General features: G+C 42.1%; 1 protein-coding gene and 1 pseudogene across 19 annotated transcripts in view; one reads left to right on the forward strand and one right to left on the reverse strand.

The window, feature by feature from the left end:
• The window catches only part of DOCK9 (dedicator of cytokinesis 9), a 325,732-nt gene that overhangs the window by 191,797 nt on the left and 107,778 nt on the right, over positions 1-26,157 (forward strand). For all 19 annotated transcript variants that reach the window (XM_035003134.1, XM_035003138.1, XM_035003141.1 and 16 more), the window contains exons 16-32: positions 1,656-1,735; positions 1,815-2,002; positions 2,166-2,231; positions 3,358-3,450; positions 4,726-4,849; positions 5,363-5,484; positions 6,588-6,674; positions 7,067-7,156; positions 9,091-9,206; positions 9,479-9,548; positions 10,395-10,520; positions 11,126-11,197; positions 19,475-19,621; positions 19,836-19,919; positions 20,601-20,712; positions 24,035-24,213; positions 24,653-24,766. In XM_035003134.1, the coding sequence (XP_034859025.1) occupies positions 1,656-1,735; positions 1,815-2,002; positions 2,166-2,231; positions 3,358-3,450; positions 4,726-4,849; positions 5,363-5,484; positions 6,588-6,674; positions 7,067-7,156; positions 9,091-9,206; positions 9,479-9,548; positions 10,395-10,520; positions 11,126-11,197; positions 19,475-19,621; positions 19,836-19,919; positions 20,601-20,712; positions 24,035-24,213; positions 24,653-24,766 (1,870 nt within the window). The remainder of the gene's footprint in view (positions 1-1,655; positions 1,736-1,814; positions 2,003-2,165; positions 2,232-3,357; positions 3,451-4,725; positions 4,850-5,362; positions 5,485-6,587; positions 6,675-7,066; positions 7,157-9,090; positions 9,207-9,478; positions 9,549-10,394; positions 10,521-11,125; positions 11,198-19,474; positions 19,622-19,835; positions 19,920-20,600; positions 20,713-24,034; positions 24,214-24,652; positions 24,767-26,157) is intronic.
• LOC118009615 lies at positions 15,814-17,037 on the reverse strand (annotated as a pseudogene).

Below are 26,157 nucleotides of genomic sequence, written 5' to 3' on the forward strand. Positions count from 1 at the left end.
GAGGAATGGAAAGCCTCTGACAAGTATATATTCTTTTTTTTTTTTTTAATTTTTTTTTTATTTATTCATTTGAGACAGAGAAAGAGAGAGAGAGAGCATGAGCAGGGGGAGAGGCAGAGGAAGAGGGAGAAGCAGGCTCCCTGCTGATCAGGGAGCCCAACATGGGACTCGATCCCAGGACCCTGAGATCATGACCTGAGCCGAAGGCAGACACTTAACCATTTGAGCCACCCAGGTGCCCCGACAAGTATATATTCTAATGTCCTGTGAACAAGTCAGAGAAGTGTAGTATGCATGAGTGGACAGTTGTTCGACTGCTGGAGTAACCGGACGCCAGGACCGGTGATGCATGGGCTACTATCAGGCTGCCGATGGGCCTTTAGAGGCTTGAGAAGGAACCTATGCTTGGCTGTATTCTGTGCAGTGTCATCATCAGTGACTTTTTTGAGAATATAACATGCTGATGAAATGCCTTCATGACATCAAACTATTAGGAATATCTAATACATTAGATGTTAGAATCTGGACTTAGGAGGCTTTGATCAACTAGAAATGGCTCAAATGTAAAAGAGTGAGATTTCCTCAAGGCAAAATCAAATCCTGTTCTGAATTCCAAAAAACATAATTTTATGAATACAGGATGGAGAGAGATGGTATGGTAGTAGAGCATATAGAAAAAGATGTACATCACTACGATGGTGTGACTACCACAAAATAATAGTATTTGGCTACATTAGTAGAAGTGTATATTGTTCAAAACCAGATAGCTGCTTGATCCCCACCTGGTCAGACCTTTCTGGGCCTGTTGTATGCAGTTTGGGTGCCTGACATAAATGGGACGTTCTTCTAGGGGGAAATGGCATTGGAGGAAGGTCCAAAAACACTGAAAATGATGGACTTCAGCAAGATGTGGTTGCTGTTTGTAGATGGTTGAAAGGTGTTACACAACGAAGTGTAACCAGGGCGCTTGGTGAGTGGAAGTTCCAGAGAGGCAAAGTGAGGAAGAGCGATCTGGGTGTCAAAATGGCTATGTTGAAAGTTTCCCTCCAGCTAGGAGGGGGTGATGTGGTAGCAGTTCTCGTCAGGAACGTCACAGAGGAGATTCTCGGACTGAGTTAGACCAAATACAAATCAGCCATTTCACTGCATACCTACTTTGTGTCCAGCATTTCACTAGACACGGGAGCCTAAGATGGCTTCTAGCTCTGTATTTTCATGACTCGAGCCAAGAATGGGGGTGAGAGTGGTTCACGAAAACGGTAGCTATCCCATCTTGCCGATATTCTTACCTAGATTTGTGCAGTCTAACACGGGAGTCACTGGCCACAGGTGACTACTGAACACGAGGAATACAGCAAGCCCGAACTGAGATGAGTTATAAGTGTAAAATACATCTGGATTCAGAGAATTAGAATAACTTTTTATACTGATTACATATTGAAATAAGAACTTTTGGGATATATTGGGTTAAATAAATATATTCTTAAAACTAATTTTACCTGTTTCTTTTTACCTTTTAAAGTGTGGCTTCTAGAAGGTTTAAAATTACTTTTGTGGCTCACATTATATTTCTCTGGGAAGTGCTGCTCTGGAATTTAGGTTTTAGAGCTAACCTAACTTATAAACGTGTGATTTTTCTCTTCTTCTGTTCCTAGGCCTGAGAAGATGGCGAAGCTCCCAGTGATTTTGGGCAATCTAGACATTACAATTGATAATGTTTCCTCCGACTTTCCTAGTAAGTATAAGTTCTCTGTAATAACCAGACAAAGTTCTTTTTGACTTTTACTTCAATTTGTTTGTTTTTAATTTTCCAGATTATGTCAATTCATCATACATTCCCATGAAGCAATTTGAAACCTGTAGTAAAACTCCAATCACATTTGAAGTCGAGGAATTTGTGCCCTGCATACCCAAACACACTCAGCCTTATACCATCTACAACAATCACCTTTATGTTTATCCTAAGTACTTGAAATATGACAGTCAAAAGTCTTTTGCCAAGGTGAGTACAAAGATCAAGGTTTGTTTTGATATCAGACTCTCTTGGGTTTTGGCTTCTCATGTTCTTTTATAAATACTTACATTAAAAAATAAAAAATAAATAAATACATATTCTGGCTTTTTGTTTCATTTGCTATTTCTTTTTTCTTTAAATATTGCTGCAGGCCAGAAATATTGCTATTTGCATTGAATTCAAAGATTCAGATGAGGAAGACTCTCAGCCTCTGAAGGTTTGTTTTTTATATATGTTCGCATTTTTCCATTTTAAAAATGGACCTGTGTGATATTGCACAACTAAAGGAATTTAACACATTATAATCAACACAGACACAAAAATACGTGACATCACAATATATAACCACATGTGCTGAACCTTACAGAATATGGAGTAATTGAGTTCTTGCTCCTCACTGACTGTTCCTGTTTTGTTATACTCTTTAGGGATGAAGGTTTCTTATGTATGTTCAATTCAGTAAACATACCATGTCTTACTATGAGCCAGGCATTGTGTGGGTGCTAAGAATTGTATTAGTAAGATTGGTAACAGAAATAATAATAAAAATAGATTGATATTTGTTGTTTATCATAGTATAGTAATAATAGGTAATAAATTAGTGGTGATGTTTATGGAATGCTTACTATAATGCAGTCTCTGAGCTTAGAGCCTTATAGATATTAAGCTCCTTTAATTCCCCTAAGTATTTTTTAGATGAGACTAATGCACAGAATTTAAATAAGTTGCTTCAGCCAATCCATTAGTGGAATCACTATTCAAACTCAGGTAGTTTGGCTCCAAATTCTTTACTGTAACTATGTGGAAATGACTTTGCAAGAAGGGAAGGAGACAAAGATGCAAAGAAGAATATAATAATGGTTTTTGCCCTCACGAAATTCACGGCTTAGTGGGAAAGGTAGTCATGGAGAAAAAACTCCTGGCACATAGAAATGGTTTGTTGTCAAAACTGAATAATTAATATAAAAATGCTGAGGGGTCACAGAGGAAGGATGGACGCATGGAAGTTTGGTGCACATGGAAGGGAAGATCATTCAGATGGAGGGATTGCATGAGCGCAGGCATGGAGGTGTGAAAGGAAACTGTGGTCAAGGTGCTGTCTAGTTACAGCAAGGACAGGTGTGTGTGCTTGGGGGAGGGAGGTGGTGCTGGTAGATGGACTGGAGGATGGGTTGGACCCAGGAGTAAGGGGGCTTAGGGGTCTGGAGTCTCTTAGGTAGAAGAAATCCATCAGAGGTGGTTATAAATTTATGCTGTAGGAATGCCTCTTGACACATCTGAGTTTAATTTCTGACTCTGTTAATTAAATACTGGTGTCTTTCTTTGCTAACTCTTAACTTTAGTGCATTTATGGTAGACCGGGTGGACCAGTGTTCACAAGAAGCGCCTTTGCTGCAGTTTTACACCATCACCAAAACCCCGAATTTTATGATGAGGTAAACAAGGAGGTTTTCTTTTCTTTTCTTTTCTTTTTTTAAAGACTTTATTTATTTATTTGACAGAGAGAGACAGCGAGAGAGGGAACACAAGCAGGGGGAGTGGGAGAGAGAGAAGCAGGCTTCCTGCTGAGCAGGGAGCCCGATGCGGGGCTCGATCCCAGGATCCTGGGATCATGACCTGAGCCGAAGGCAGACGCTTAACGACTGAGCCACCCAGGCGCCCCCAAACAAGGAGGTTTTCAAGGGAAAACCCAGTTAACAAGTTTTAAGGAAAACTCTTTTAAGTTCTTTGCTTAGTAAAGCAAAAAACAAGAGAAACTGCATACTATACTGGAATTACAGTGCTAGAACTAAATGTTGAAGTATTTATTTTACATTGTCTTTTCTAATTACAACAGTAACATTCATTCTAAAAACTTGAAAAATGCAGATAATAGAAAAGAAAAAGTCAAAATCTCTCCTCTATTACTACCACAATTAATACTCTGACATATATTCTTTCAAATTCATACTTAAGGATAGTTATATTTGTCAGACCTGAGAATCTTTCTTTCTCATTATTGGGTTTCTTTATGTAGAATGATAGTGTAGTTCATCAAAACTACTATATGAATCTTACTTTTAAATGTTCTATCCTGGTTTTTCATCATGCTGTTGCTGTGTTAAGTTCATAGAGTGGTTGATGTCGTGGTTTCCAGTTCTTTCTAGAGTTGAAATACCAATTCTCCCATTTCTGGTCGGTGAATGTCTTGGTCTGTTCAGGCTACTGTAACAAAATACCAGACTGGGTGGATTGTAAACAGCAGATATTTACTGCTCACAGTTCTGGAGGCTGAAGTTGTAGGTCATGATGCCAACATGGCCGGGTGACGGCCATCTTCCTCCTGGTCACAATTGTACCCTCACATGGTGGAAAGGGAGGGGGAGGGCTTTGTTGGATCTCTTGTAAGAGCATTAATCCCATTCATGAGGGCTCCACCCTCATGACCTAATCACCCCCAATGACCCCACCTCCAAATACCATCACCTGGAGGGGTTAGGATTTTAACATACCAATTTGGGAGGTGGGTGGGGACACACACATTTAGCCCATAACAGTGTATTATGGATCCATTTCTTCTTTAGCACAGTTTATGTTCTCTGATTTATTTGACTGCAAATGTTAATATGAGTTTGGAGACCCAATGCACAAGTGACATGTCGTGTGGCTGCTTTCATTGAGAATTTTTGTTTTAAGATATTAAAAAGGTTGTTATTTTGTCTTCCTTGCAGATTAAAATAGAACTGCCCACCCAGCTGCACGAAAAGCACCACTTGTTGTTCACATTCTTCCATGTCAGCTGTGATAATTCAAGTAAAGGGAGCACAAAGAAGAAGGATGTTGTTGAAACACAAGGTTTGGGATTTCATCATTCCCTTGATTGTTCATAACTTACATATTAGGTTCTTAAGTTTTATTTTGATTCTGAACCCTCATCCTCTTGCGGAATTTTTATTTTTTTAAAGATTTTATTTATTTTGGGGGGGGGAGAGCATGAGCCAGGGGAAGGGCAGAGGGGGAGGGACAAACAGACTCCCCACTGAGCACGGAGCCCAATGTGGGGCTCCATCCCAGGACCCGTAGATCTTGACCTGAGCCAAAGTCAGACGCTACTGAGCCACCCAGGCGTGCCCCTTTGTGGAGTTTTTAGATGAAGTTTGTGAAGGTAGCATGCCTGATCTGCATATGTAAGTTTTTATAAAAGATCATTTTAGAATTATAATCCCAAAGAGGCCAAAGTACATTGTAGACAATGTTCTGCAGAGACTAGATTCAGGGCCTTAAAGATCAGGCAGTTTAATGGCATTGACTTTCTTTCATACGTTTTCAAATACCTACAGTGAAGTTTTTTGTGCTTTTTTTCAACAGTTGGATATTCCTGGCTCCCTCTCCTGAAGGATGGAAGAGTGGTGACTAGTGAACAGCACGTTCCTGTCTCAGCCAATCTCCCATCTGGCTACCTTGGCTACCAGGAGCTTGGGATGGGCAGGGTATAGGACTTTAAGATTGATTTATCCTAGGACCTTCAGAAAACATGAAAAATCAACGAAAGAAGAATAACACAAAAAAAAGCACATAGTATTTTTGCTGGTCCCAACATTTTCGTTTTAGTTATTCATTTTCAAGTAAACATAGGGCAGTGGAAGGCAGTGCTACTGACCGCACAATTGAGAATTATGGTTTGGGCATTTTAGAAGCCCTGAACCAACAGCGTCTCAGCAGGGGAATGGAGACTTGGAGACACTGGATGAGGTAGAAGTTTTTCGCTGCACACTAGCCATGCTCAAGTAAGGATGTGTTCTTAGGGTCACACAGACTATTAGGAATTGTCTTCCAGCTTAGGGTAAGTCTAGTAACAAATCTCGCCCACAGGGTAGCCCGTTCTGATACATTTTCTGATTCATTAAAGCCTGAATTTTCTTAGATTTCTCCAATCAGTTAGTTGGTTTTGCTTTTTTTTTTTTTAGCCATCTTAAGTTTTATAGACTTCAGTTTTTTAACAAGCTTAGGTAAGGTTTCATTTCATTTTAAATGGCTTTTAATGTTTCTCTACATTTAAGTAGTGCCAAATTTGGGTCCGTGTTATGGACAAATGGTCAAAATATTCCAAAATCAGGGGAAATCATATAACATTCAGTTAAAATTTCTAGTCTGAACAAGAGAAAATGGAGGTTTCAAAAGTCAAAATAAGCACCCACAGATGATTAGCCCTTTCCCCATGTTAGGACTTCTTCTACTGTCCTCTTTGCTGGATGCGGTATCTTCTGCCATCACTTTCACAATCCTGAGCTCTGGTTTGGCTAAGTCATTGGTGAAATAGCCTTCTTTCCCTCTCAAATGGACAGTAATTCTACAGCTGCAACTAAGCAAAAGATAACTTAGAAAATCCAGGAAGGAGAGCACTGTACTTGGGGGAAGAAAGTGGGCGGAAATTAGTATTGGTTGCATTCCTGCTGTTAGCCAGCTGTAACTATTGAGTCACTGACGCTGTTTGGGCCTTTGACACCTCATCACTCCCCTCTGTGAACGTGGTGTTTGAAGCCAAGATCACTAATCTGTTGGGATGTTTTTTTTCCCTTCCCTATCTTTTCAGCATTATGGTCCAGAAATTAAATGGGTAGACGGAAGCAAGCCACTGCTAAAAGTTTCAACTCACCTGGTTTCCACAGTGTATACTCAGGTATGTTTTATTCCACTAGCATTAGCAGTGATTGCCAAGTGAATGAGTTTGCACGATTTTTTGGCAAAATGAAATCCTAATTGATATGTCATATGGATATATTTTTACTCTAGAGGTCCTTCATTGAAGAAAGTACATTATAAGGTGCTCCTATGTACTGATATAACTGAATAGTATAAGTAACATTTTTCAACAATTTCCTCTTTTGTTGGAGGATCTTTGAAATCTTCTTTAAAATTTATTTTTATTTTTATCTCTTTGATGTTTTCATTTTTATATGATGAGTTTCATATCTAAATAAAACATGCATGCTGCAAGAAGCAGATACTCCTGTTTCCACAGCATTATGCTAATAGGCTTTCTTTCTTTCTCTTCTTTTTTTTTTTTCCCAGGATCAGCATTTACATAATTTTTTCCAGTACTGCCAGAAAACCGAATCTGGAGCCCAAGCCTTAGGGAGTGAACTTGTAAAATACCTTAAGGTATCAGATGACTTTCTTAGTAACCCCTTTTTAATGAGTTTGGGGTAGGTTGGGTTTTCTTTTTGGTGTCAAGTATTGTTCTTACCACTCGGGAACCTTGTAAGGATGTTCTTAGCTAGATACTCTCACGTTGATAGCTTCTGTGTGGTTTTAGATGGTGGCAAGAAGTGGATTCAGAAATAGGACAACTCCAGAACACTATATGTTAACTATACTGGAATTAAAAGAAAAAACTAATTAAAAAAAGAAAAGAAGAAGAAAAAGCGAAGAAATAGGACAACTCCTGCCTTCATCCTCATCCCACATGTACTGTTTTTAGGCCCAACTCAAAACACATTGTTCTTTGCATAGAAAATCACTCACTAACACAGGCCTATCTGTTGAGTGCTCCCCGGGTGCAGAGCACAGTAACAGGCACATAAGAAGTGTGCTTTAGTCCCACGGTTAAGTAATTTCTAGTTCACTATAGGAGATAACATAACCTTGGAGAATGTGTGCTAGGTAGGGGAAAAAAACCCAAAAAACAAACAAACAAACAAAAAACCCCTGAAAAAACAGAAAGAAGGCACATGCCCAACCCCAGTGTTGTGCAGGGGTTGGAGGCTCCCAGCATCACGGAATAGTGAGAACAAGGTGAGGTTTATCTAGGGGAGCTTTATCCAGAGTGTGGTTCCATGGGAATATTTTTTTAAAAGGAGAGTAGCTAAAAGAGCATCCTAGGCATGAGGACAAAATATAAGAAATGTGAGAAATGGGGGCACCTGGGTGGCTCAGTCAGTTAAGCGGCCAGCTCTTGATTTCAGATCAGGTTACAATCTCAGGGTCCTGGGATTGAGCCCCGCATTGGCCTCCATGCTCAGTGGGGAGTCTGCTTGAGATGCTCCCTTTCCCTCTGCCCCTCCCCGCACATGCTTGCTCGCTCTCAAATAAATAAATCTTTAAAAAAAAAAAAAGAAATGTGAGAAATGGAATACAAGTTTGTTTGACTTCAGCAAGGAACATGGAATGAGAGTTCTGAAATCGCTGCTTGGCCAAGTACCCTTTCAGGTATCTCACAGAGAGCCTTATGACTTTAAGAAGAGTCTTTGTGTTAGCTTTCTATTGCTGCTCTAACAAATTACCACAAACTTGGTGGCTTCAAACAACACGGATTTATTTTCTTATACTTCTGTAGGTCCGAAGTCTGACACAGGCCTCACTGGGCTCAAATCAAGGTGTTAGTAACATGGCTGAGTTCCTTTCTGGAAACTCTGGGCGTGAATCTGTTTCCTTGACCTTTCCCAGCCCTCATTCCTCATTCCTTTGCTTGTGACCTCTTCCTCCATCTCAAAGCCAACAGTGTTCCATCTCTGACCATTCTTTCCTTAGGCACGTCTCCTCTGACTCTCTCCTTCTACCTCCCTCTTCCGACATTAAAGACCCTTGTGATGACTTTGTGTCCACCTGAATAATCCAGGATGGTCCCCCTACCTTAAGGCTGCCTTAATTCCCTTTTGCCACATAACATATTCACAGGTTCTGGGGATTAGGATGTGAATATCTTTGTCCCTTATTCTGCCTGCCACTGCCTTCCATTGTTTAGATAGACTTCTTCCATCCTTGTTTGGAACTGAGTGGAAATTGCATGGGGTTGGTCTCTTTTTTTTTTTCCTGTAAGATTTTCTTTTATTTGAGAGAGAGAGCAGGGTTGATATCCTTTTAAGAAGATAACACAAATGGGGCGCCTGGGTGGCTCAGACGGTTAAGCGTCTGCCTTCGGCTCAGGTCATGATCCCAGGGTCCTGGGATCGGGTCCCGCATCGGGCTCCCTGCTCCTTGGGAGCCTGCTTCTCCCTCTGCCCCTCTCTCTCTCTGTCTCTTATGAATAAATAAATAAAATCTTAAAAAAAAAAAAAAAAGAAGAAGATAACACAAATGCCATTCCATATCTGTAGAGCCTGCATGCCATGGAAGGCCACGTGATGATCGCCTTCTTGCCCACCATCCTAAACCAGCTATTCCGCGTCCTCACCAGAGCAACCCAGGAGGAAGTTGCCGTCAATGTGACACGGTAAGAGAGGCGGATAGGCGGATACCTTCTTCCCTTTCAGTCTGTCCACATCTGGAGCACGGTCATACATATCTGGGATGCTAGTATGTGTTGACCATTATATTTAAGAAATTTCTTTTGATCCCATGTATAGGGACCCCATCTAATTACTCGTTTCCTTGTTTCCTGTGGTGCCAATAGCATCATCATTGTTCTGCAACTACTGTGTAATAATGAAATGTTTTCATTTTCACATTACTATTCATTGCTTTATTCATTTCTGTGGTGTGTAGGGTCATTATTCATGTGGTTGCCCAGTGCCATGAGGAAGGATTGGAGAGCCACTTGAGGTCATATGTTAAGGTATGTAAAATAAACGGTCCCGATCATTTAAATCTGTGGCTCTCCAATTTTCCTTCTAAGGACTCATTTTTTAAAAACCTAGTTATTTTGGGATGAAACTTAATACCTCTGCTTTCTCTTCTATACCTTAGCCAGTGCTTGTACCTGAATGAGAGGAAGTCCAGAGAGGGGCAGCCATTCATTTATTTACTTAATTTAATTTTTTCAATGGGTTTAATTTCTTATAATGGGTTTTGCAAATAATAATGACGTGGAATTTTAAAGAAGAATTTTAAGTCGCTCTTGGTAGGCCTTTGGTATAGCCCTATTGTTTTCATCTTTCTTTTTCCCAACTAAAATTTGCAGTAAAACTGTTTCTCCTGAGATGAGAAGGTTAGCGCTGGCCACCATCAAATTAGATAATTATGTGGGACAGCAAGAGATGTCACTAGGATGAATATCAACAGGTTCTTCCTTTATGTAACACTATTCAATAGACAAGAGTGGTGGTTACCATTCTGAAAAGTTACACACATTCTATTTAGTCTTAAGACACCTCTGTAAATTACAGCTACGGAATCAAGTCACCCAGTGTCGGGTGACACATTCCTTGAAGTCCTTGGGAGGTGGAATTGTGGGCTGGAGGACCACTGACCTGAGCCAGGTGGTTCCCGTATTGTTATGGGTTCCCTGAAGGTATCCTGGGCTCCCTCTTTGTGTCACCCTTCCCTCCTTCTGTTACCACACCTTCCTCTCCCACCTTGCACTTGTACCTCGGTCCCTCACCGCCATCCCTTGGAGCCTCTCCTGCTTTCAGCCCATCCTAGATAACAGGGACATTAAAATATCTTTCCCTTTTCTTCAAAGTATGCTTATAAGGCTGAGCCGTACATTGCTTCTGAATACAAGACCGTGCACGAAGAACTGACAAAAGCCATGACCACAATTCTCAAGCCTTCTGCTGACTTCCTCACCAGCAATAAACTACTTAAGGTATGTGGGGTGGGGGTGGGGGGGGCAGTGTGGCTCTGCAGTATTGAAATTGTTGGAAGAAAATCCGAACGCGGTAGCCTGATCAGTTCACCCTTCTTGTGTGTTTTAGACAGTCACAACCTCCTAAAAAGGGGGTAAAGAGTTAGTTCTTTGGGACCAACTTTGCTGCATATACTTGTGCTTCTAACAGACCTGCAAAATATTACTATATTTAAAATTTCACGGGCTCTTAAGTTTTAAGAAGTCATTATATTCGAATGGGTGGAGGACACCGAGGTGGAGATTATAAAGGCAGCATCAGCAGGGGAGGCTCAGTCAGGAGGAAAGATCACAAATCTAATCCAGCAGTGCCTCTTGTTGGCTTGTGCCGTGCTGAGCGTGTGCACCCAGCTTCCTAGTGGGATGCAGTCCTTGTTGTGGGACATGCGAAAGCCGGAGAGCAGTTCCGTGCACCTCTGGTCCGATAATACTTTGCCGAGTGGTTCAGCCCTGCTTTGGGGTCGCACCTGTTTTGCATCTGTAACATTGTCAGCCTAAGAGAGTAAACATCTCACCTCCTAATTGTTGGGTTTCTCACCGGATCCTTTTTTTTTTTTTTCTTTCAGTATTCATGGTTTTTCTTTGACGTTTTGATAAAATCCATGGCTCAGCATTTGATAGAGAACTCCAAAGTTAAGGTATGTCACTTCGATCAGGGCTTGTGTGGTGGCTCTTAGGGACAAGTCTTTTTGTTGCTTTGTAGCTCACATTCACAAATGCTCTCTGTTGCCAGTTACAGCACAGTTCTAGGTGCTTTCCAAGTAAGAAAGCATTTTATTCCAAGTAATAAAGCCATAGGGCTATCATAAAGTACTGCCCCACATTTTATAGATGAAGAAACTGAGCCCGGAGTGAGTTACTTGCCGAGGCCTCACTGCTAGCGAATGGAGCGAATGGCCACGTTTTGAGACTAGTCTGGCTTGAAAGCCCACTCTCCTGAAGCATGTGTTACCAAGTCCAAAGAAAACTGTCTTTTCCTTTGTATAGCCTGGAAGTCTTCAAGTCTGTTGAAATGAAAGTAACAGTTTAAGCATTTAATGTAAATGTAATTACCCAGTCTTGAACATTGTAGACCTTTCTCAGGGACTTAGATGAGAGTGTCTGATGTTACTTCACGTCTCCTGGAAGCAGTGAAGGGAGTTGGAGATAACTCCTCGCTGAGGTGCCTGTGTGTGTGTGACACTGGGTCCCCATGCTGAAGGTGTCCTGGGGATACCCTTCAGGCCTCTCTGGACTGATGCCTGTCTGGGTGTGACTGGCTTTCTGAGGCTCAGTGTAGATACATTTTTATAAGATTCTAATGTGGTAAACTCAGTGGTCAAGTGACAAAGTCCCTTTTGAGATGTGCATACTCTTGGAGTTGCCGTTATGACTATGAATGAATGCTGTCTGCGTTGCATTGTGCAGGGTCTTGAGTCTCATGGAGAACAGGAGGCCCACGTGCAGGGAGCAGGTCATGGTGCCCAGCAATCTGTCACAGTGAATAAAGGGAGGACAGGGAGGCCACGGGGAAGGAGGGTGAAGATCTAGCTCCCTGCACCAGGGATTTGGACTCTGGGAGAAAGCCTTGGGAAAGGCTGCTGGATTTTGTTGGGCAGAAGGTTGGCAGCTCAGAACTGAAAGCCACACTTTCCTCTAGTAGAATGGGCACTGGTGCCTGACCAGGTGGGTTTCTTCTTCTTTTTTTTTTTCTTTCAATTCCGGTTTTAGTGCACAGGCAAATGCCAGATGGAGGTGGGCCCTGCTTTCCACAGAGTAACACACCATCTAAATCATGCCAGATAGCCTGCCAAGTAAAAAACCTAGCAGATTGTCTACTTGGCAGTACGCAGCTAAGTGCGTGTGCACACATGCACACACGCATGCACACACACACATGCACACGCATGCATGCATGCACGCACACACACATGCATGCACACATGCACGCACGCACGCATGCATGCACACACGCAGATCATTTGGATGTAGTACTTCTACATTAAAAATGTCATGTGCAGGATAGACTGTAGGCTTGCCTTAGTTTGCTCGGGCTTCCACAGCAAGTACCACAGCCTGGGTGTCCTTAACAATAGAAATTTATTTCCACGCAATTCTGGAGGCTAGAAGTCTGAGATCAAGGTGTCTGTAGGGTTGGTTTCTGAGGCCTCTCTCCTTGGCTTGTAGATGACTGTCTTCTCCCTGTGTCTGTGCATTGTCTCTTCTGTGCATGTCTGTGTCCAAATCTTCTCTTCTTATAAGGACACCAGTCTTGTTGGAGTAAGGCTCACCTTAATGACCTCGTTTTAACTTAATTACCTCTTTAAAGATCCTGTCTCCAAATATAGTCATATTCTGAGAGACTCTGGGTTAGGACTTCAACATACGAATTTTAAGGAGACACAATTCATTCCATAACAAGGCCCCAATGGATTTTTCATTATTTTTGGCTCTGAGTAAATGTAATCACTCCAGAAAGATTGGTGGCTTGAGTATATTTAAAAATATAACTGTTTGTTCAGAAAGTATTCATTGAGAGCCCTTACTTATAGGCAAGCTCAAGGGTTACAAAGTTAAGTGAGGCGTGCTTTGTGCTGCCCCAGAGTTTAGGTGGGAAAGTGCATGACTAGACCACGGGAGCAATGGTCAAAGAGGTAATGAACACTTTTGAAATACCTACAGAAGTGAAAGTATCGGGCTCCTGGGTAGCTCAGTTGGTTAAGCGTCTGCCTTCAGCTCAGGTCATGATCCCAGGGTCCTGGGATCAAGTCCCGCACTGGGCTCCCAGCTCAGCTGGGAGCCTGCTTCTCCTTCTGCCTGCCACTCCCCCTGCTGTGTGCTCTCTCTCTCTCTCTGTCTCACTGTCAAAATAAATAAAATCTTAAAAAAGAAAAAGGAAGTATAGGTATCAGTAACATCTCTTTCCGAGAACTGTGATAGAAAATTTAAATAGAGTAATTTAATTGCATGTGTTTTTTTCTCAAGATGCTGAATTAAACCACAGAAATTTAGGCATGGTAGGGACCTGAAAGCTACCTTCTGGTCCAGCTGCTCCCATGTGCCGCAGAGGTTGAGATGGAGTATAGACCCGTGAGGTGCCCTGCACAGGGTCACACAGCAGAGCAGAGCCTAGAACTCATGCTAGAGTCAGAATCGGCTTCTCCCAGATGATCTGCCCTTTCCAGCCGTATAACTTAACTCTCCGGCACTTCTGGGAGGTAGTTTCTTTTTGGAACTCTTTAGAACAGACTGCTCAAATGCTACCATGCACAACCTTTTCTGTAAGTTAATTATATCTTGGCCCTAAAAGAATATTCAGAGAGTTTTTAGAAGTAGTTTATTTAAAAATTGTTATCCAGCATAAAAAGAAACACACTGGCATCCAAAAGGAGAAAGCTTAACCATAAGATAATTTACTATAAAAAGAGATTCAAAATACCTACTTACCACTTTGGAGAGTTCTAACATTTCACTTCTAGAGGGCTCCCCTCTGACTTCTTCCACGTCACCTGACGCCATGCCACTCCTTCCCCGAATCACACATTATAGATCTAGGAACTTCTCACATATTTTGAAGGTTTTATTCATTTGCCTCATATCTTAGGAGTAATGAGTTTTATGTGTTTGAATTAGTTATTTTTAGGTCCGTCTTTATTTGCATCTTAAGAATTATATGTCCTCGTCCCTGATCCAGGTGTTCTGAATTGAGGGAACAAGTTTATATTCACCATTCCTGTGCCATTTGTGATTTCCAGAGTCATGATCAAATTCCTCTCAGAGTTTTTATACTTTTAGACTGAGGATTATTAGTAAATCCAATGTGTTTATAAACCTGACCTTGATTTTTTTCCCTCATTGGTGAGTCTTTCTTAAAATGCCATGACTAGGCACACATCTGTCTAGTAGGGGCACCTGGGCCACAGACTCATATAAGAGCCAAGTAATGCTTTCAGTGCAGCTGAAAGTGCCCTTCCCAAGAATATTTAGCATAGATCAGCATTTGGAGGCATAGTCTGTTGAGCTGAGGCGTGGGTGTACATCTGCTGCATATTTATGTAGAAGGTGCATGCTGGTAGGCCAGCTTCTAATGCTACACTCTTGCTGAAGATGGACGTGGCCACATGTGTCCACCTCCCCGTCCCAGCCAATCAAACTGCACTTTGTGCCATTTGTTGAGGAAGGCTGTAAATCAGAGCCTCCCTTTAGCATCTAAAATAAGCGACTTCCTTACTACCGCAGATGGACCTGCAGAGTTTGGATTGATTACATATGACCGTGCCAGACTCAAGTGTTCCATAGGTGACATGTGCTTGGAATTTACAATAAGCAGTTTTTGAGGAAAATATAAAACCAACCTCGTCAAGGCCTACTAAGAAGTTCCCAACTCTGAACCCCACTCAGCCTCTATGCTCAACACATTTAAGGTGTTTCTTTTCTATCACTTATATTTAGCAGTTATAATTTCAGCAGACTCTTTGGGAATTTCCTCTCCTCCCACCTTGAATCAAGCCAAATTGCTAGCATTCCACAGGTGAACTTCTTGCAGGTTGGAAAATGTGGCCTAGGATAGGATGAATATATAACCTCAGGTGTTTAGCCTTCAGCCATTTCCTGACTTAATTGAGCAAGGAAAGAGTGTTCAAATGAAAAGTAGGGAAAAGATGGTATGCTCCATGTACCATGGACTGCCTGTACTTCCCCCAAACGATAAACGCGTGATGGCAGAACGTGAATATCCATACTCCCATCCATGAGCGCGTGTTTGGAACCGTCCTTGGCTATGCCCAGAGCACAGGGGAGCTATGCAAATGGCAGAGATGGTGCATCGGCAGCCTTGGAGCTGACGCCGTCCTGGGAGGAAGAAGACATTCGGCTGGACACGGTTCAAGAACAGGGAAGAGGGTGTGTGTGTGAGCTCCAAAATGATAAAGCATTGTGGAGGTTGGGGTGGAACTTTACCTGGAAGGATGCCACACTTAGGGAGAAGACAGTGAACATGAAGCAGGAGAAAGAGCTCATACCCAGGTAAGGCCAGGAAAATGAAGTTTATTAGCTAATAGTCTTATTTATTATATCTCAGGGAGCCGTGACATAGCCTGTAGAAAAGAGTGCTCTAACCGCTAGAGAGTAGAAGAACACAGTAAGGAAAAGAGAACCAGACATTCGAGTGCTCCCTTGTAAAGGAAGCAGTGATTTGGGTAGCAGTCGCTGTCGGAGCCCAGACAAGACATGTTGGACGTGGTGAGACCCGTCGCTGGTGTCTGCAGACCGGCTGTTAGCAGCGGGGCTCACAGGGCCCTTCGCAGCATGGCTGAGTGTGGGTGGTCAGGGAGAATCCACTCAGGCCAGGGGTCCGGCGGCAGGAGCCGAGCAGCCGGCAGGATGGCACAGAGGTGTCGGGCTCACAGCAGGGCATGGGGGCATGGGGCACAGCAGGTCCGCCGGGGGAGGCTGATCTGGTGTGGACAGGCGTTGGGGAGGCAGACCCCACACCGGCAGTATGTGTCAGAGGAGCAGATCACGGTGGCCGGGCCACTGGGGATGCTGCAGCAGAGCCGAGAGGAGATCCTACAGCAGGACAGGTCAGGAGTAGGGGTTTCGCTGGCTGACAACTGTCTTCGTGTCTCAGTGTCCTCTCCTCCGAGCTCGCGCGTCTGTACTCACCGCTCTGGACAGCTGCCCATTGTCCTAGATCATTTTCTTCTGTTTCAGTGTATAGTAGTCTCCATAGCAACATCTAATTGCTCTGGTCTTTATCACCGTTAGATGCGTCTTACCTCACTGTTTTGTTGCCAAATTAGGGCTCCTGACAATAGCTATTTGTCACTGCACGGAGAGCTTCATTTCAGTCTTCAAAGGCACTGAGTTGACCCCTAATCATGGAAGAGCTTGCTTGGTTGGTTGGTTGGTATATTGATTATCCACCATTCTTCACCACATTTTCTTTCTTTTTAATGAAAACTTCTTATTATAGAAAGTTTTATTTATTTTTTATTTTTTATTTATTTTATTTTCTTTTTTTTTTTTAAGATTTTATTTATTTATTTGGGAGAGAATGAGATAGAGAGAGAGCATGAGAGGGGGGAGGGTCAGAGGGAGAAGCAGACTCCCCGCCGAGCAGGGAGCCCGATGCGGGACTCGATCCCGGGACTCCAGGATCACGACCTGAGCCGAAGGCAGTCGCTTAACCGACTGAGCCACCCAGGCGCCCTTATAGAAAGTTTTAAATAAACATGAAAGGAAAGAGAAAAGTTGAATGAATCTCATGTTTGAAGCTCTGTCACTCACCTTCAACAGTTATTGGCATGCTGCCATTGTGACTTTACATCTCACACTGTTTTCAGAGCATTTTAAAAACAATCACCAAATATTCTGTCATTTCATCTGTAAACACTTGAGTGTGTCGTATCTAACAGAGAAAGCCTTTGAAGAGATGGAAGCACTGTACCATTATGACACTCAACAAAGTCAGCGACATTTCTTCTTTGTCTTTGGACATCCTGTCTGTATTCAGTTTTCCCCAGGTGTCTCAGAAATGCCCTTTGACGGTCGGCTGGTCTGAATCAGGATATAAACACAGTCTGCACATTGCATGTGGTTGATGTGTCTCTGAAGTTTCTTAGATTTTCAAACTGTCCCTTCTCCATTTGTTTGCTTTTTAATGCAGTGTATTTGTTGAAGTAGGGGGGCCCTTTGTCCTGCAGAATTGCCCACACTGTAACCTCACAGTGTTACGTGGCATGGTCCTTTGTCCCCCATGGTTCCTGTAAACTTGTGGTGATGTTGAAGCTCAGTTTGATTTAGGTTTGGTTTGCTTTGGGGCAAGAATACTTCATAACTGGTACTGCTGCATCACATCGGGAGTCATACAATGTCTGGTTGTCCCACTTTTCGTTTTGATAATAGTGACTAATAGGTTAAGTGGTGCCCACCCCATCCATCCACTTTTCATGGTTTAAGCAGCCATTGATGAAGCCCCATTCTGAAGGCCTCAGGTGTTTCCTGAGAGACCTTTATTCAGGAGTAGCCAGCTTGGGTAGCGGGCAGTCATGCCTGGTGGTTTGAGGTGGCCTTGCCTGGGGTCCAGGAGGCTGATCATCAATTGAGGCTGACCCCTCAGGATACAGAGTTATGGGGTTGCATATACAGAACAAAATCCCTTTGGAATTTCTAATTTTACAGTTCTGTTTTTGAAAGTGGGTAAACTTCAAATACTTATTACTTGATCCTTCCCTCACTGGATTCTTGAGTTTATAAGTTTGCAAAGATTGTTTTATTATTTGTTTGAAAATTGAGATTATTATAAAGCTGGCATTTCAAAATTCACAATGGGTTCTGGTATTTAATGCATAAAATAATGCATGCAGAAATAACTAAATTTCAGTTCTAGTTTTAGAAAATACTGTTTCTTTGATACTGGGATATGGGTTTGGCTGTTGCAAAACAGACCAGAATAATGGTTTAAATAAGACAAAAGGTTCATTTCTCTTTTTTGGAAAATTATAAGCCAGTAGGCAGCTCTGAGAGTGGGGCGCTTGTCCCCCAGGGTTGGTCAAGGACTCAAGCTCCTCTCCAATTATCCAGCCCAGGTGTCACCCTCATCCAGGCTCACCCACCACCCCACATTCTAGTCAATGGTAAAGAAGACTTGGAAGGCAAGCATCCCATGGACATGGCTGGGAAAAGCACAGTCTTCCTCTTAGAGCCCATTGGCCAGAACTCAGTCACATGGCCTTTCTCTGGCCTCAAGTTAGGCTGGGAAATGAAGTCTCTAGCTTGGCAGCAGTGTGCACCTGTGAAACCCAGGGGTTTCAACACTAAAAGGGAGAAGGAAAGTCAGTTAGTACTTACTGAATCTCTCTAAGCTTCAGTTTTCTCATTTGTAAAATGGGGGTGAAGATAGACCCCCTGTTGTGGCTGTTAGAATCACATGCATGAGTGGATAAATGTCATGGAGCATATAATTCAGACCCCTTCACGTATCAGGTTCTCAGTAATTTTTCTCATTTATTGGGCACGTGGGTGGGGAAGCAAAGTGTCAAAGAGCAGAAAGAACACAGGCCTTGGACTCATGGTGGATCTGGGTTTGAATCTTTGTTACTTGTTAGTTCTTGACTGAAGACACATTTACCTGACCTCTCCAACCCTCTGTGAAATGAGAGTTAAAACTTGCAAGAATTTAATGAAAAAGCATGTAAAAACATGTACTAGTGCAGTGCCTGATGTGTGGAAGATACACAGCCCATGATAGCTAACTGGTGAGGTCTGTATAATTTCGTAGGTAAGCATTCCTGATGGGGAGAAATTATTATGTAAAGTTAATTTGAAGAGGACTGTTTCTTTTTTTAATATTTTATTTATTTATTTGAGAGAGAGAGAGAAAGAGCAGAAGGAGAGGGACAAGCAGATCCCGTGATCCTTGGGATCATGACCTGAGCTGAACGCAGATAACTTAACCAACTGGGCCATCCAGGCGCCCCTGAAGAGGACTGTTTCTAAGCAGAGTAAACCAGTGACATACAGTCTCTGATCTGTTTATTTTCCGTTTGAATACTTGAAGTTTAAACCTGAGCCACTGTTTTCTAAAGAGTTCTCTGAGAGGTACAGGCATTCAAGCCACCAGAAGTATCCAGTAAAGATGCAGCTCTGATGAGAATCTCTGGGAGTAGAGGTACATCTCCACTTCTTTACAAGTACCTCCGAGAGGATCTTTCTCAGGCTGAAGTTTGGGGTTTCAGGTCGAATGCACACCACTTATATGAGGTATCAGAATACCTGGACAGTATTTTGAGAGAAGAAAGAATAATTTCTCTTGTCTCATTTTAGATAAATAAGATTGGAGCTCTGGGTTTTTTTAAATGGACTCAGGGATATTTTTTCCCCCCAGAGGGTTGCAACTTTAAAAATAACACACGTTTGCTCTAAATTCTTTTTAGTTATTGCGAAACCAGAGATTTCCCGCATCCTATCATCACGCTGTGGAAACCGTTGTGAATATGCTGATGCCACACATCACTCAGAAATTTCGAGATAATCCAGAGGCGTCTAAAAATGCAAATCACAGCCTTGCTGTGTTCATCAAGGTAGGGACCTCAGGGCGCAGAGGGTGTCAGTCAAGTGGCGAAATGTTCATTCTAGCAGTGACTAGTATATAGTAAGTGCTCAGTCAAAGCCAATGGCGCATTTTTATGCTGTAGAATAAACTTATTAACAGTAAATGCTGATTTCAACCCAACTTTCAAAAAAAAAAAAAAGCTAGGGCCTAAATACTCACCTTTGTGGCTTGTTTCCCTGCAGAGATGTTTCACCTTCATGGACAGGGGCTTTGTCTTTAAGCAGATCAACAACTACATCAGCTGCTTTGCTCCTGGAGACCCAAAGGTAGCGTGTATGTTACACACTGTTTTTTTGTCTCACAGATTGACATCCAGAAACCCACCTGTTTCTCTGGGCTCACGTCACAGTTTTCTTTCCATCCCAGAGGCACTCTTGTCCCCTTTTGGAGATACTGACTAGTACTAACTAGTACTTGCATTAATGTGTAAGATATTAGGGATGCAATTCTGGATGTAAAATAAACATACTTACTGATTTCCTCATAAATAACCGAAAAGACTTCTCAACTGCAAAATTAAAAGTATATGTGTTGTGAATCATAGTTTATTTAACATGGTAATAGAAGTAACCATGTAGCCTTTCTCTGGTAGAATTATCTACCTCCTCCCTCCTGTGTCTATTTTAAAACTCTGCCTTACTCATTTTTTTTATTGTATTAAGTCTGTGTCTATAATTATAAGCTGCCTGAAATCCTTTTTGACGTAGGAGGAACATAAATAATAAATGTCCTAAGAGTTAGTGGAGGACATTGTTTAATGAAATGTGTTCCCAATTTTCAAACAAATGCCCACAGCCATTCTCAAATCTATAACATAGCATAGAGCACGCAGTTTTAAGAGGGTCAAGAAGCTAATGACTGGTTGTATGATTTCTAATAGGTTTTTAGGACGCTGTATAAAATATTCAGTGAGGCACTTAACGTTCACTAACCATTGTTCCCTGCAGACCCTCTTTGAATACAAGTTTGAATTTCTCCGTGTGGTATGCAATCACGAACATTATATACCTTTGAATTTACCGATGCCATTTGGAAAGGGCAGGATTCAGAGATACCAAGGTAATCTATCTTTATATATGTCAGTCTGAGTCTTTTCACAAAAAGCCCTTCATTTTTAGTAAGAGAATGATTCAGATATGACATTAGAATTTTCTGATTTTTTTTTGTTGTTGATGAATTAAGTTTTTTCTTGTTAAATTTCCATTTAAAAAACTATTGATAAAATGTTGTATGGGAACTTAACTTGTCAGCAAACTTATTAGACCTCAGGTCATGTCAGTGTGACTCTTTTTCATTGAAAAATTCCTTTTCTTAAATAGAAATCCATTTTACTTACTCTAGTTTATTTTTATTTGTTTCACTTTTCCTTTTTTCTTATGAATTAGCTTTTCTTTCACCAACTGTGGAGTCAAATGACACTCCTGTAGGTAGGTGTGGGGTGTGACGCTTGCTTTCTTGCATTTTCCTCCTGTAAAAGAAAAAGAATGCAAGTCATTGCTGAAATGCTTATATATGCTCTTCATTTAGGCATTTCCCATATACTTGGATCAGTTTTTAAATTCACGATAAACCAGTGAATTTATTCTCACTGTAGCTAAGGTACTGCTGTTAAAACCCCTGGGAGGGATCTGGGTTTTGCTCCTGGAGTCACCAGGTCCTCTGGGATATCTCTATAAGAGGTCAAACAAACAGAATGCCCTGTTTTACTCTAAAAATGTATTATTCCACCATTTTCATAGTCCTTGTCCATAGGGGTGGCAGTAACCTAAATCACAAGCAACATGGCTTTTCACATGCGTTTTATGTTTGCATGTTGAGTCTTTAACTGTTCTGTATCTTCTTAAAGTTTGAAGAGAGTAAATTCATAGAGATTTCTTTGTCTTCACTAAATCAAATGAATCAAATTAGTCTGTCAGGTCTGTCAGGTAATATTACTACGTTTAGTGCCTTGTATGTACCTGGGGATTGATTATGCTGAAAGAAAAAGCAGAAGGATGCCACCAAACTATTAACGACACCCTAAATCAATGGCCTCTGAAATTCAGAGAGAAACACACAAAAGCATTCAATCAGAGACATAAACATCTTTCCTCAAGATCAACTTGGACTGCCTTTTCAGGAGCCAGAAGGGGGACTGGGGCCCTGGAGTTGGCATTCAACCGTGTCTAAGATGCACATGACTTTGGGAGGCAGTCATGGACAACAAGGATGAAAATCCCTAGCTGTTTTACCTAAGTGAAGTATGTGCAGTATTAGTGATGAGGGCTTAGGAGAGAAAACTAAAGCCAGGAGGGGGGATATGAAATGAGCAGCGGGGCATGTGGGATAGGGTGGCCAGGAAAAGCCTCATGGCCAGGGTGACTTTGGAGTGATGATCAGAAGAAAGCCAGGAATTGAGTGTCCTGGGTCAAGGGAACAACTGGGTATTTGGCATCCCGAATGCAACCTGGCCCACCTGTCTGGTCTTACTCCCCGCTATTCCCCACACTTCAGACATTCCTGCTGACTCCCAGCTCCTCAAACATGGGCTTGCCCACCCCGACATTCCTCAGCCTCACACAGCCTCCTCTCTGGGGGAATCTTCGCCTTCCTCCCCAGATAGTCACTCAGCACCTCTTATGTGGAGCCTGCCATGTCTCCTTCTGCCCTCTCCTAGGACCCCAACCTCATTCCAAACCTTGTCTCACTCCCCTCACCTTGCAGTCAGTTACTAACCCACCTGTACTTGGAGACTGTGACTCTCTTCCTTTTTCCTGTCAGGGTATTGAGGGTAGTCCTTTATACCCTATGGCTGGGCAGTGAATGTGTGCTGGTGCCCACCTTCCCCTATACCCTGTAGGGTCCTGTTTTTTTGTCCTACAGAGCTGAGGGACATGAAATCCTTCAGGTGCCCAGGAGACTCTTAAAAGCTCTTAGTAGACCATCAGGGTATTTGGTGGCAAGGGGGGCTGCCCTCGGCAGGTGGGTGTGGGTCACCTACAGATAATGTATCTTATGACACTGATAGGAGTACATGTTTTTAGCATTCCCCTTCCTCTCCCTTCTTACCTGTTCCCCCCTTCTCTGCATGCACGCACATGCACGGTTAAACCCATAGTATTTTCATAAGGGCTTTATGTGAATTCAAGCTGTGCACTGTCATTAGGGTAAACAAAGCTTAAAAAACCATACAGTGGGCGTGATTATTCTGGAAAGATGGATACTTTCCCTTGCTTCTGCATAGGACTTGGGTCAGTATTTTGGATAGGTTTAGAAGTCACTAATAGGGAATCAAAGTCAAAGAAGGTGTCTATAGATTTTCCTCTAGTAATAGATTCAGTATAAGAATTCAGATCCTAGCTACAGCTTACTGAAAGGTATATTTCAGCTTTAGATGGATGTGTAGCCACTTTTATTTACCCTCCTTCAGTAGATTTCATGTTTCCTTCTATCCGCTCTCTGGAAGAGCTTTCCGTTTGATCATTTAGCTTGCTAATGATTTACTAGTTTAGTTTGGTGTTTTGTGTATTTCAGTGTTAGTTTATATTAGTTTTTTTTTAACTTGCTTTTAGAGGTGCAGAAGTATTGAATATATTTTTAAAAATCATGTTAAATAAGTTCTTCATTCAGGGACAGCAGAATAAAGAGGTTATATGCTAACTTGTTCATTTTAAACACATTGGGCTTTAATGGGAATATATAGGCTTTCATGACCAGGAAATGGATTAACGAACTCAAGTAGTAAAGGAAAATTTTAAGAGACCATGTATATTTATTCTTTTTTTAATTACATGTTTGTTATGTACAGATTGCTTCTCTATAATGTCAATTAGACAGTAACTTTATTTTTTACCTTCATGTAAATAACAAAATTTCATTTGTAATATAACATGCTGTATGTTCTAAAAATTGGTATTAAAACTATTCACTAACTTAATATTTATGCAAGATGTAATGTCTTCTAAAATCAAAATCCTGGGACGCCTGGGTGGCTCAGTTGGTTAAGCAACTGCCTTCGGCTCAGGTCATGATCCTGGAGTCCCGGGATCGAGTCCCACATCGGGCTCCCTGGTCGGCAGGGAGTCTGCTTCTCCCTCTGACCCTCCCCGCTCTCATGCTCTCTCTCTCTCATTCTCTCTCTCAAATAAATAAATAAAAATATTTAAATAAATAAATAAATAAAATCAAAATCCAGTGCAATTATCTGTATTTAAATTTAAGAGTCTGATGTGATAAGAAGTGGAGCAGTATTTTAGATAAGTGACCTTTTCGCACTTGAAGCTAAGTCTAATCATCTGTTGACACACAGGGTGGGCTGAATGTAAAGGGTGGTTTTGACTTTTATTTTATTCAAAATGCGTGATAGCCTCTGTAACTAAAGCAGTATCTATCCTCATTTCAGATCTCCAGCTTGACTACTCATTAACAGACGAGTTCTGCAGAAACCACTTCTTGGTGGGACTGTTACTGAGGGAGGTGGGGACCGCCCTCCAGGAGTTTAGGGAGGTCCGGCTGATTGCCATCAGCGTGCTCAAGAACCTGCTGATAAAGCATTCTTTTGATGACAGATATGCTTCAAGGGTGAGTGGACTCCAATGGAAGGAAATACGGATTGATAAATGTCCTTTATTTTAAGTAATATGAAGAAAGTAACCCGTTAGAGAATTAGTGGTAACAGCACTAAGACTCTTCTCTGTTTACACACTAAAATCTAATAGAGGTCTTTATTTATTTATTTATTTTTAAAGATTATATTTATTTATTTGTCAGAGAGAGCACAAGCAGGGGGAGCAGCAGAGGGAGAAGCAGGCTCCCCACTGAGCCTGACGCAGGGCTTGATCCCAGGACACTCGTGACCTGAGCTGAAGGCAGATGCTCAACTGACTGAGCCACCCAGGCACCCCCTTATAGCAGTCTTTATAGGAAGGATCCAAATGCAGGAGATGGCCAGTGCCAGCTCAGTCCATCATTCAGTTCTCAGGGCCATGGGATAAACTTGCGCTGTGTGCCTTTATTTCAGAGCCATCAAGCAAGGATAGCCACTCTCTACCTGCCTCTGTTCGGTCTGCTGATTGAGAATGTCCAGCGGATCAACGTGAGGGATGTGTCACCCTTCCCTGTGAACCCCGGCAGTGTACGTAAGCATACAGACCTGGACACAGCCTGCATTTGTTTCCTGTGGCTACTGTAACCAAGCAACACACATGGGGTGGCCAAAACCAACAGAAATTCATTCTCTCCTAGTCAGGAGGCCAGAAGTCCAAAGTCAAGGTATCCACAGGGTTGGTTCCTTCTGGAGGCTGTGTGTGAAAGTTTGTTCCGTGCCTCTCTCCTAGCTTCCAGGGCTTGCCCCAAATCCTTGCATTCTTCGGCTTGTGGCAGCATCATTACAGTCTTGGCCTCTATCTTCACACGGCCTTCTTCCTGGTGTGTATCTGTAGAATCTCTGAAATCCTCTCCTTTTCTTACAAGAACACCAGTGATTGGATGGATGGCTCCTAATCCAGGATGACTTCATTTTACCTTCCATCTTAATCACATCTACAAAGATCCTATTTCCGAATAAGGTCACATTTTGAGGGTCCAGGTGGACATAAATTTGGGGGGGATACTATTCAACCCAAGACACACCCATTCTTTTTTTTTTTTTGCCACTAAAACCATAATAATCCATAGTACTCCTGATTAATTGCATTTCTGGCTAAGATGGGGTCAATCAGTAAACCTTCAACTCTTAGGCTGAAAATCATTATTTAAAACCATGCTTTCCTGATGGACCAGACCTTGTAAGACATGAGGACCTTCTCTATACAGTCAACAAAAATTTATGGGGAGAGGAGGTTAAAAAGAAAAGCATAGTTCTAACCTGTGTAGTATGAGAGCTCCATGCTAGCTCATTCTGATGGTAACATGCTACACAGTCTTGGAAAAGCCACATCTTTGGGCTACAATTTCTCTGTGTCTGTAAAATTAGATGTCAGGGAGGCCAACATGAGTGACATATGGCCCCACCTCCAAAAACTGACCACTTTATATTATCTTCATGCAGTCATTGGAAGATGGATTGGAAATTAAGTTGCCTGAAGGATGATCCCAGAAATGATCTCAAAATGTTCAGGGTGGAGACTGTCTGGCATTCATTTGCACAGTGCTACCAGTGTAGTAATTTCCTTTTCCCTTTTATTCTGGGCCCATGAACGAGCTCAGTTGTTAGTCTTTCCACCTTGTGATTATTACATACACTTGGGGAATTTTCATGTTGTGTTTTGTCCCTCCCCCCCCACAGTGATGCATTGTCCTGAGTTTTAATGCTGTCTCTCCACCTCTGAATACATGTCCTAAATAATGGCGCACTGAGACGCGCCACATGTGTAGAATGTGTTCTGTAGTTCCGAAGGGCACTAATCTCATCCCATACAATGTTGTGTTTCACACGTGTATTCTCTGAACCTGTCTGCTTTTCTGATCCGAATAAGGAATTCAGGGTATAATGCTACCTCTTGTAGTTCTCCAATCCTGAGAAAA

Source organism: Mirounga leonina, unplaced genomic scaffold (assembly GCF_011800145.1).
Source record: "Mirounga leonina isolate KUSES-001 unplaced genomic scaffold, KU_Mleo_1.0 Mir_127, whole genome shotgun sequence".
Classification (NCBI taxonomy): Eukaryota; Metazoa; Chordata; class Mammalia; order Carnivora; family Phocidae; genus Mirounga; species Mirounga leonina.